Source organism: Perissodus microlepis, chromosome 15, assembly GCF_051167445.1.
Source record: "Perissodus microlepis isolate ML-2025 ecotype Zambia chromosome 15, ASM5116744v1, whole genome shotgun sequence".
Taxonomy (NCBI): domain Eukaryota; kingdom Metazoa; phylum Chordata; class Actinopteri; order Cichliformes; family Cichlidae; genus Perissodus; species Perissodus microlepis.
In genome coordinates this window covers 25,463,066-25,475,186 of record NC_140475.1, presented here as the reverse complement: position 1 = coordinate 25,475,186, position 12,121 = coordinate 25,463,066, and the positions used below count along the sequence as shown (strand labels likewise).

The 12,121-nt window shown below is 42.3% G+C and overlaps 1 protein-coding gene and 1 long non-coding RNA gene across 3 annotated transcripts in view; one reads left to right on the top strand and one right to left on the bottom strand.

Moving 5' to 3' along the window:
* cep43 (centrosomal protein 43) overlaps positions 1–12,121 on the bottom strand; it is a 28,292-nt gene that overhangs the window by 15,620 nt on the left and 551 nt on the right. For both annotated transcript variants that reach the window (XM_084952658.1, XM_084952659.1), the window contains exons 2-3: positions 11,577–11,630; positions 10,984–11,038 (exon numbers count right to left, since the gene is read on the bottom strand). In XM_084952658.1, the coding sequence (XP_084808784.1) occupies positions 10,984–11,038; positions 11,577–11,630 (109 nt within the window). The remainder of the gene's footprint in view (positions 1–10,983; positions 11,039–11,576; positions 11,631–12,121) is intronic.
* On the top strand, positions 984–2,525 carry LOC146372274 (uncharacterized). Its single transcript, XR_014802701.1, has 2 exons — positions 984–1,178; positions 1,832–2,525. It is a non-coding gene; the product is annotated as an uncharacterized LOC146372274 (long non-coding RNA).

Genomic DNA, 12,121 nt, shown 5'->3' with positions numbered 1-12,121 from the left:
CTATCACCATCATCAAGATGCATCACAGGGAAAACTTCTCTCTCAGCAGCTGTGATCATCTGATGCTGTGTTCAGAGACAATCTACCAATCCTTATCACTCATCAATCACTTCACGTATTGACCTGGCGTGTCACTACTCATGATCTGTAAGACTGATCAAACACTAAAATCTGATTGATGTGACTTTGCTCCCATGGTCCTGACACTAATTTTAATGAAGCTTTTTTCTTCTCATTGTTTAACATCATTTAATTCCTGAAGGCCACACGAAGCATCGGCGTCTCATCGCTTATTCACACAATTTAATCCCAAAAGGTGAAAAACATCCTGCTGGAGATGTCCAAACTCTTCACATGCCTCTGAAGCAGGGAACACTGTGATGAGCACTGTGATGTCACTAGGAAACCAGAAAACCGTTTTTGGTCAGACGAACACGTCCTGACCTCCAACTCTCTGCTCGGCTTTCACACCACTGAACGTGGTCACTACTCATGCCACAGACCAACCAGGACTCAGCTGCAGGCCTCCAGTTTGACCCCAGTGGTTTAAACGAGTGTATGTCTGTGTGCATGTATGTGTATGTGTGTGCATGTCTGTGGCGTCCTGCTGCTGTGTGTTTGTGAAGTTTGTGTGACACCCTCGAGGGCCAAAGAGATCAAAGCTCTGATCTTCATCATCATCAATGTGACTGCTGCTAAATAAAGGACAGAAAATCACATACCAACAGGAAGTCACATAATGCAGGAGTGACCCAGAATCTCAGCGTGTGAGTTGGAGTTAGCTCTGATTGGTGGATTCCTACGGTGGCCCTGAGAGGCCAAACGGACTGCAACTTCAGAAAACACTTGCAAAAAGAAAAATGCTGCAAAAAGAAAAACACTTGCAAAAAGAAAAATGCTGCAAAAAGAAAAACACTTGCAAAAAGAAAAATGCTGCAAAAAGAAAAACACTTGCAAAAAGAAAAACGCTGCGAAAAGAAAAACGCTGCAAAAAGAAAAACGCTGCAAAAGCACACAAAGCACAACGGAAATAGGAAAAAAGACAACGGAAATGTTTCTGGGGAGACAATAACCGGACGGACCAGTTGCACGAACCAAAACATGCTAACAAGTGCACTGGGACTGGGAGACACTTCAAAGAAGTGGAAGCGGAGCGGCCAAAGAGTAAACTTTCAAAAGTAAGTTCTGAATATTATGTCACTTATTTATGTGCAAATGTTTAATAATGAGGAACATTAAAACATTACTGTTGGCCACATGCCGGCAAAGTTATGTGACATTAGCGATGTTTGTACTCTCAGTGTTTACTTTGCTTTAAAGCCTTTACTTTATACGCCGTTAGATAGTCGACCTTAATCTTACAGAGAATGTGATGATTTTGTGGATAATTAAAGTCAGTCATATATCCACAAACACAACAGGCTGAAAGTCAGTGATGCTGCTCGGTTTGCAGTCCTGAATATCACGGCACAAGCAGGATTCACTGCACTGCTAATGTTAGCTATGTTATATTGCTGCCTCTGTTCGGTGGTGTCGAGCCAAACGGACTTTAACGTGTGTTTGAACGAGCTGACGGTTCACTTGTTAAGCTGAAAGAAAGATGCTTTAATCACAGGAGTCACATATGTGTCCACTGCACCATCTGGGAACTCTTCTTGTTTAGCACTCGTAATAACACAAACACTAAATCCTCCTGTTTGTAGCAGTGTATACACCTGAGACTGTCACCTGTCTGTCTGTCCTGCACTCTCTCTCTGTTTCTTTCTCTCTGATTGTGGAATAAAAGTATGAACATTTATTTATAAGTTACACTTGTGTTTGAATCCTGCAGCTTATCACACATTTGATTTCCATGTGTGACAACTGCAAGTGTCCAGAGTGAGGACAGACTGAGGGACCCACTGCTGCACATCATCTGTGAGGCTTTGCACCCCTGATGATCCACCAGGACAAACTCAGCAGTGTGAGGAGGAGGAAGAGCCAGCAGCAGCTGACAGATGGAGAGAATAGACAGACTGTTCCCTGTTTGTGAAGGACTGCTAGAAAAGTTTAACATAACTAATTGTCTGTCCTGAATCAGTCTTATTAGGTAATGTTCAAATAATTTTATCATTCCAGTGTTTTCAGTGTGGGAGAAAGTACTCAGGGCCTTCAAGTTACACACTATGAAAGGCAGCAACAAGTTTAATATTCAGAAACCTAAAGTATGTATCAGCAGCAGAATGGAGCTAAAAATAAATGTTTGTTTCAGTTCTATGAAGCTTTGAGTATTTTGGATTAGTAGCACTGCTGTGTTTGTTGCATCATATTGCTGTAATTTTTTATATGCTTTATATATTCTGAGGTAAGTTGATCTATAGTGTTACATCATATTCTATAAGGATGTTATGTGTTTGGATACTTTCTGCCCAGTTTGACCCATTTAACAGAAGTCAGCCTGTTTAAGGCTCTGATATCTATTCTGTATGACTTAAAGCAGTTATGACATGGTCTGATTTTCTCACCCAATAAAGGAATATTTCATATATCAGTCTACTCTTCATTCTATCAGAAACAGTTATCACAGCTCGTACATTTGTTTTTTCCACACATATTGAGCCAAATTTAGTAATGCCAACATATTAAAAGAACAATATTTGTCTCTTATATATAATACATCTATATATACACTGTCACAGATACTTGTCTTTAAGTGAAGATTTAAGGTGATAAGAAATATAAATAAATGCAATTTGAATCTTTACTGAAGCTCAGTGTTTGGCACAGAGTTCATGTTCACTGCTGTAATAACTAATAATGATTAATATAATATTGGCCATATTATATTTACATTACCAAAGTGAGATGACTTTAGTCTCATGAACAACATTAGCTAATTGTTATTTACTAGCTAATCTTAAATGACTGTTCAGTACAGAAACGAAGCCCAAAAATCATGTTTTACAGTCCTGTGGTCTCAGCCTCAGATACTTATCAAATCACACAGAGCTCATGTAGAAACAAATGTACAAAATATGTTCTCCTTCATTTCTGTCAAACAAAGCTGTATGAAACGTTTCCAGCTGTTAGTATCATGGTTGCTAGGCAACCTGGGCAGCGCGATGGAGGCTAGACCGTCCCATCTCACAAGCCTACAAGCCTCACACTTCCGGCCTCAGCGGTCTTTGAGTGCGGCCCTTGAGGACCGTTAAGGCTGCGTACTTTAAGGCTGCAGACCCTGAATTGGGAAACAGTCCCTGAATTGGGATACAGCCATACATACATGTTTTGTTTCATGCAACTGGTCCGTCCGGTTATTGTCTCCCCAGAAACATTTCCGTTGTCTTTTTTCCTATTTCCGTTGTGCTTTGTGTGCTTTTGCAGCATTTTTCTTTTTGCAGCGTTTTTCTTTTTGCAAGTGTTTTTCTTTTTGCAGCATTTTTCTTTTTGCAAGTGTTTTTCTTTTTGCAGCATTTTTCTTTTTGTAGCATTTTTCTTTTTGCAAGTGTTTTTCTTTTTGCAGCATTTTTCTTTTTGCAGCGTTTTTCTTTTTGCAAGTGTTTTTCTTTTTGTAGCATTTTTCTTTTTGCAAGTGTTTTTCTTTTTGCAGCATTTTTCTTTTTGCAGCATTTTTCTTTTTGCAAGTGTTTTTCTTTTTGCAGCATTTTTCTTTTTGCAAGTGTTTTTCTTTTTGCAGCATTTTTCTTTTTGTAGCATTTTTCTTTTTGCAAGTGTTTTTCTTTTTGCAGCATTTTTCTTTTTGCAAGTGTTTTTCTTTTTGCAGCATTTTTCTTTTTGCAGCATTTTTCTTTTTGCAAGTGTTTTCTGAAGTTGCAGTCCGTTTGGCCTCTCAGGGCCACCGTAGATTCCTGTTAATGGAGCACACCTTATAAAAATACTGATACCATGTAAACGTCACAATGAACACCTAAAATCCCAGTGAACTCCTGCTCGTCAACTCTGTCTGCTCCCTGCAGTGGTCTGAGATAAGACCAGCTGACAGCTGGAGCCACAGTGCCCCCCTGTGGGGCACATAGGAGCTGCAACGCCTGCTGACCGAGGTCATTGCAGCCTTAACCTTTGCTGTCACAGCTCCAAAGGACGCCAACTGGTCTGTTCAAGAAAACCGGACTTACCATATAAAAAGAAATGTATAACAATCATATCTTGTTGTATAAGGACTGCATTGCTTCAGCCAAATCTACATACTATTCTATGTATTCTATTAAACTATGGTTTAATCAGTTCTAGTGAAGGTAACTCCAGGTCTCTCGTTTCATTGTTTAGTAAAATTACAAAACCTCCGGACTCATTCCCCTCTCATATGGACTCTGCTGACTTTTGCAACTCTCTTATATCTTTTTTTACTCATAAAATCGCTGATATCCACCAACAACTTAACTCTGTAGGAGCTTCTAGCTGTGAAGTAGACTTTCTGTTTTCCTCTTCCCTCCATAGCTGATGTACCAAATCTTACTCAAAAATCAAAATCAACCACTTGTCAGCTCGACCCTCTTCCCACTGTGTTAGTTAAAGCTTGTCTCCCTTCATTGGCTCCTCCCATAACTAGTATTATCCACTCTTCCCTTAACACTGGAATCATTCCTCCATCCCTGAAAACTGCTTCTGTCACTATAATTCTCAAAAAGTCTGGTGCAGATCCCAATAATTTTGATAATCTCCACCCTATATCAAACCTCCCCTTTATTTTGAAACTCCTTGAGAAAGTTGTTGCCTCCCAGCTTTACTCATACCTGAATGACCATAATCTCTACGAACAATTTCAGTCTGGTTTCCGCCCCAATCATAGTACAGAAACGGCTTTGTTAAGGATTACTAATGACCTTCTGATGGCAGCTGATTCTGGTCTTTTAACCATCCTCATCCTTCTCGATCTTAGTGTAGCATTTGACACAATTTCTCATAATATCCTCCTGAGCAGATTAGCATCCATTGGCATTAGTCACCCCCCCCCCACCCCCCCCCCCCCCTTGCCTGGTTCACCTCATAGCTCTCAGACCGCACTCAGTTTATCCAACTTAAATCACACTCTTCAAGTCTCTATCCTGTTTCTGCTGGCGTGCCCCAGGGTTCAGTATTAGGGCCTCTTTTATTCATTATCTACATGCTCCCTCTTGGCCAAATATTCCGAAAATATAATATCAATTTTCATTGTTATGCTGATGACACCCAGCTCTACATTTCCTCCAAACCTAATTCATCCATTCCACCTACCTCCCTCTTGAACTGTCTTATGGAGATCAGATCATGGTTCTCCTCCAATTTTCTCAAACTTAACAGTAATAAAACAGTTTTACTCACTGGCACAGCCTCTATCTTAACCAAATCTAACAGTTTCTCCATTAATATTGAAAATTCCCCCATCCTTCCTTCCCCGCAGGTAAAGAGTTTGGGTGTCATACTTGACAGTACTCTCTCATTTCATAACCCAGTCTGCATACTTTTCACTTACGTAACATTAACCAGCTTCATCCCATCCTTAGTCAAAGCTGTGTCCCAGATGTAACACAGGCACTTTTATTAACATACAGCGTAGATGTACATGAAAAAATTACTCAAAAATAAATTATCAGCATTTATTAATAATGCTCCATAAATGAAAGAAAACAATGTTGTTTTTGTGCATAACAAAAAGCTCACAATTGTGCAGTCAAAATGTAAACTAACAGACGCTGAGCATAATAACAAAGAGACAGATTTCACAGCTGCTCTGCTCCCAAGTTCTACAGCGTGACTGACAGCCTGGAGTTTGAAATCCTCTGTGTAACCGTGTCTTTTAACAGGAGCCATTTGAGGTCCTTATACGCACACAATACGGTAACATTACGTTGAAGCACAATACGTATTACTCCGCGACAGTGGCGGTCCTAGACTGTTTGGCGCCCTGGGCGAACACTCCCCACTTTTCTTGTCCATCTTCCATTGGTTTTCATTTTACACTCCAGTATGAACACCCATCCCTCAACCCGAGGATCACCACAACATAATCGAACACACCTACACCTTAGTTCAGCGTTCCCCAACCTTTTTTGCGCCACGGACCGGTTTATGCCCGACAATATTTTCACGGACCGGCCTTTAAGGTGTCGCGGATAAATACAACAACATAAAACTAGCACCAGCACCGAAAAAAAGAAGATTTATTCATAACACACGTGAAAAGACCCAGGAAAACCGAGTTAACAATAAAAATGATAACAAAATAACGCCAAAAACCGATAAAAACCCTGAAAACCATACATTTCACACCCGAGCCTCAACTCTCGTGGCCCGGTACCAAACGACTCGGTGCATTTCTGAGATTTCACACAACCCAGGATTCAAATCATGAATAGATAATGGGCTTGGATTTACAACATTATAAATTAAATGTGCTCCTTTCGATGGGTTGTGTGTGAGACTTTAAATCATCAAACTGTAAATTTTAAATTGTTATTGATCCCTTTACCCCTGGTCCTAAAGTGTATATTTATTTTCTTACTCCTCTTATATTTATTGTTTGTTTACTTGCACTGCTGTAACTGGAGCCTCGTCGTCTCGTCTCTCTATATACTGGACTGTATGTAGCGGAGATGACAATAAAGTTTACTTTGACTTCAGCAGCGAGCAGGCGCACCGAGGGCTCTCGCGCTCACTTTTCGTGTATAGAATTTCGAAAAAACATCGGTGCAAATTATAAGTCTGTATTATAATGTCTGGTGTTTTCGAGTTTGTTGGTTTGTTTTTATTTTGTTTTATTTTGCGGGTTGGTTATTGACTATGTGCACGTTAGCATATGCTACTTCCGGTGCGGAAACTCCTGTGGGGAGCTTTGTTTCCGGTGTCCTATTCACGTCCTGTTTACGTTCCAAAACAAGTTAAGCAAATGAATGAATCAAGCGGCGATTTACATTTCTATAGATGTCTTGGGCATTTACCCAATATACCTGTAAATGATGTTCATCGACTTGTCGATATTTTTTCCCCGTGCCTCAGAGCAAAATTATCCCTGTGCCCAAGAACAGCAAACCCTCATCCCTGAACGATTACCGGCCAGTTGCACTGACCTCGGTAGTAATGAAGGTGTTTGAGAGGCTGCTGAAGAACATCATCTCCTCCTCCATCCCAGACACCACAGATCCGCTGCAGTTCGCCTACCGATCCAACAGATCCACAGAGGATGCCATCGCCCACGTCCTGCACACCACCCTCAGCCACGTGGACAAGAAACAGGGTAACTATGTGCGAATGCTGTTTGTTGATTACAGTTCAGCGTTTAACACAATAGTGCCCTGCAGACTGTTCATAAAGCTCAGGGATCTGGGACTTAACAGCCGTCTATGTGCATGGGTGTTGGACTGCCTCACTGGCAGAACTCAGGTGGTGAGGGTGGGTAGATGCGTCTCTAACAGCATCACCATCAACTCAGGAGCACCTCAGGGATGTGTCCTCTCGCCACTGCTCTACTCCCTCTACACTTCAGACTGTGTGGCCACCCATGGCTCCAACACCATTGTGAAGTTTGCTGACGACACAGTGGTGTTGGGTGCCATCTCCAATAACGATGAGGCGGCCTACATGGATGAAGTGAAGAATCTGGCATCATGGTGCCAGGACAACCACCTCCAGCTGAACGTCGGCAAGACCAAGGAGCTGGTGGTGGACTTCAGAAGGGGTCAGCACAGAGACTACAAGCCCATTATCATCAATGGAGCTCCAGTGGAGAGGGTGCAGTCCTTCAAGTATCTTGGTGTCCACATCTCCTCAGACCTGACATGGGCTGCCCACATTCAGGTCCAGACCAAAAAGGCTAGGCAGCGCCTGTATCACCTACGACAACTGAGGAAGTTCAGGGTCTCTCCAAAGATCCTCAGGATTTTCTATACAGGCGCTGTGGAGAGCATGCTCACACAGAACATGACATCGTGGTTTGGGAACAGCTGTGTGAAGGACCAAAAAGCTCTCCAGAGAGTGATCCGTACAGCAGAACGCTGCTGCAGGATTGCTCTCCCCCCGCTTCAGGACACCTACACCAGCAGATGCCGGACTAGAGCAGCGCAGATACTGAAGGACCCGTCCCATCCTGGCAACAAACTGTTCCAACTTCTGCAATCTGGTAGAAGGTTCCACATCATCCGGGCAAGGACAGAGAGACTCAAGAGGAGCTTCTATCCCCAAGCCATCCGGCCCCTAAACACACACACACCCGCCCTCTCACATCATCTATAATTGACTGAGACAGGACTCTCTTCCAGACACTCTAAACCAAGGCACAATGTACATTCCAAATTCCTTTAATTTCAAATATGTTTATATTGTCTATTCTGTAAAATAGTCAGATGTCTATTCATATTAATGTACAGAATTCACCTGCTTGCTGCTACTACTGCACATTCACCCAATGTATATACTATTTATATATATGGACATACAGTACTGCACTTCAGAGTCACACTGCTAGCGATCGATGCAGCGATTCTGTACTGTACAGGAGAGACGTCACGGAGGAGATCGTCTGCAGCGATCAGGACGCAGGACACAATGTGACGTAAAAAAAAACGTGCAAACTTGCACTAAAGCGAGGTGAAAGGTGAACCGCGTTATTAGCGAGGGACCACTGTAATTTTGAAGGTAACTCACAACATACCCTTCGTAAATACTAATGTATAGAAACCCTTACCAGCAATCATTCATTTTTTGTGTGGCTTTTTTCACGGTTTGTTAACATGCTGTGTAGGTGTGTACTTGACTAGCTGATATCGACATAACGGGGAAACATCTGGTTTGACTATTCTTCACCTGTAGTTTGAATGCTGAACATTTGCCTGTTTAAATCATAAGACCAGTCACTATACAGAGATGTGCTTCTGAATGTGGACGATGTGTCTTCTGCTGCAGTAATGCAGTTCTGCTTGTGTTGAGTGATGTAAACAACTGATCGATCTAAACTCTTTAAATGTCAAAATTGATCATTAGATTTTTTTATGACACAACAGTGGTGAGTGTTCCCACCTTCTCCTCTTTGTAACTTAACGCGATCTTTCCGTTTTCGAGTTTTGGACATGATTTTGGAGTATATCTCCGCAGTAGCGATTGACCGCAAAGTAAAGCTACCGGAAATGTACAACCCCACATCCGGTCTCAAACCAGGATGTTAGCATTTTCTCGTGCACAGGGTCAATTAGATGCTGCTCCAGCCGGTCAGAGAATCCCCCGCCGCCCCGCCCTCTCCTCTCTGTGCCGCAAGCAGCAGGCGCACCTCGCAAACGAAGGGCGCCCTTACTCCCAGCAAATGGATGATAGAAAACCGATCGGTGCCTATGCCATTCCCAATATGCGCTGGCATGACGTCGGGGCAGCATGAGTACGAGCATTTTTTTTTTTTTTGCCGATGCCCGTGATGCCGCCCCGGGCAACCGCCCGTGTAGCCCGTATCTAAAACCGCTACTGCTCCGCGAGGCTCCAGACTACGGTAGCCGTAATGCTCCAACAGCATCCATCAAGCGATGCGGCTTCGTAGCTTACCAAAGTCGTACTAAAACATTTTTTTGACAGATTGCTGAGCGCCGTGTACCACATAAAATCGGTTCACGGTCATTAAGAACAACCAGAATTCATACATAAGGTGCACTGTCAACTTTTGAGAAAGCTGTTAGCGCGGTTAGCTCGTTAACACGTTGATGCCGTCCAGCCCCACGCACGGGGCGATCCGCGGTAACGGAGATTTGCTGTGTCCGTCTTGTTGTTGCCTGCAGGTGAAGCGATGGGGGAGGGGGACTTGTGTTCAGTGAAGGAGAGGCGAGGCCGAGTAGAGACAAAAGAGAGGCAAACTTGCGGCTCCACAAGTATAATTATAACACAACATATACCATATCGATATAAACGATGCTGTCACATCTTATATCTCGTATAAAATATATCGATATTTAAAAAAAAAAAAAAAAACTCGATATATCGCTCAGTCCTACTGCTGCCATCCTTGTCCATAGTCTTATTACTTCCTGGATCGATTATTGCAATTTTCTCTTATTTGGTCTCCCTAATAAGTCCCTCCATAAAGTTAAACTTCTTCAGAATTCTGCAGCTCGGGTCACAACTCTTACTCCCTTAAGAGACCATATTACCCCAATTCTTCAACAGCTTCACTGGTTGCCCATAGAAGCCAGGATAAACTTTAAAATCTTAGTTCTCACATTTAAGTGTATTCATAACCTCCTTATCTTACCCTCCTTATGTCTGTGATCTTCTTTATATCCCCACTTTTTCCCGCTCACTCAGATCTTCATCTGCCACTCCTCTTGTTGTTCCTTCTGCTCGCCTTATCACTATGGGGCACAGAGCTTTCAGTCGCTCTGCTCCTCGGCTCTGGAACTCACTTCCTTCAGCCTTAAGAAATATAGATTCCCTTCCCTTATTTAAGTCACAACTCAAAACCTACTTGTTTAAACTGGCTTACTCGCTTTAATACAGATTTTACTTGCTGTCAAATCGTGTTTTTTTTAGTTTGTTGTTTGTGGTTGTATTTTGTGTTTTTTGTATTGTAATTTATTATAATCTATTTTAATCTACTGTTTTATTGATGTCTTCTTCTCTTTGTAAGGTGACCTTGGGTTTTAGAAAGGCGCCCTCAAATAAAATGTATTATTAATATTATTATTATTACTTGTTGCCATTGTAACAAATACTGCAGTCTGATGATCGATGACATCAGGATAAGAAAGAAACGCATGGTGAACCTGCGGATGCTCCGCCATGGTGCTCACAGGCGGTTTCACTCTTAGTGAAAGCTGCTGGATCAGTGAGGGATTCTTTAGAGCATGTTTGAAATTATTTAAACCTTTATGAACTCTCTCGCTGATGAGTCTTTCTGTTGGACTAATTTTAGTAAAACTGTAAAATAACAGCCATGAAGCAGTATGACCTTCATCACTGCTAACCTGCTCGTGAAATGTTGCTGCTCAGTGCAACTGGCTGCAGGCAGGAAGAGGAAGTTGAGGAACTCACCGTCTTTGGTGTTGAGACATTTTTTCAGGCTCTCGTTGACCAGCGGACTTTTATTCTGAGGAGAAACATCAGCGAGAGCTCAGAGCAGGTCAAAGCTGTCAGTCACACAGCAAGACCATCATTGACCCCTCCCAACTTCCTGACTCCTCCCACCTCATTGTTCACTTTTCCAGACTACAAACGCAGATTTTAATCAAAATACACCATGAACCTGCTGTCTCACGTATTCCTGAATTTGAATACTTTATTAATGACGTAGTAATAGTCGCTCCGAGACACTAAAAACTGGAACTGACTAAACTAAAGTTAAAATATAGCAAAATAGCTCTTATTATAAATATTCCAGTATGCTACACAAATTAAATATATATGGATAACATTGCCCTTGTTATATGCAGATATTTTAGTGTGTGCTGTGCATTAGATGTAGGAGTTGTTCAGTGCTGCATTACGTATAATCTCATGCTCTCGTTGTGACTGGCCAGCATGTCACAGAGTGGGAGGTATTGTCCGGCATTGTCCTGATCTTGGACTATGACGGACAGCACTGACTGATCAACACTGTGATTGGAACTTCTGTGTGAATCACTCACCTCCAGTTTGTCCTGCTCCTCCATTGCCAGGAACACCGCCGCTCTCATCTCCGCCTGCAGGAACATGTCATCAATACAGGCAGTTATTGAAACCGATCAGTAAATTCATACATGTCATTCATGACAGACATTTCAAACTAAAAGGGTTTCCTAAATATTTCATTTCCATTCATCAGTTTTCTTCCAGTCATCGTATTCAGGGTCGTGGGGGGGTGGAGCCTCTCCCAGAGGACGGGTCACCAGCGTGTTGCAGGACTAACAGCGTTTCATTCATTTGCTGTATTTCACATTATTTTTATATGAGCTCTCGGCGCGAATCTTCCTGGTTCCTGGATCAGATTTTAGGCTGACGGGTCCCAACTGTGCTGAAGTTAGCACGCACGAAACTAGACCTGCACACACAGCGCTTAGTTTAGATATAAGTCACAAACTGATCAGATATCAGTCACAAACTGATCAGATATCAATAAGAGTGGTTTCAGGTTTAGAGGTGAGTCTTTCTCAGCTCCATTCACCTGACGCTGTCGAGTCACATGACAAAAACA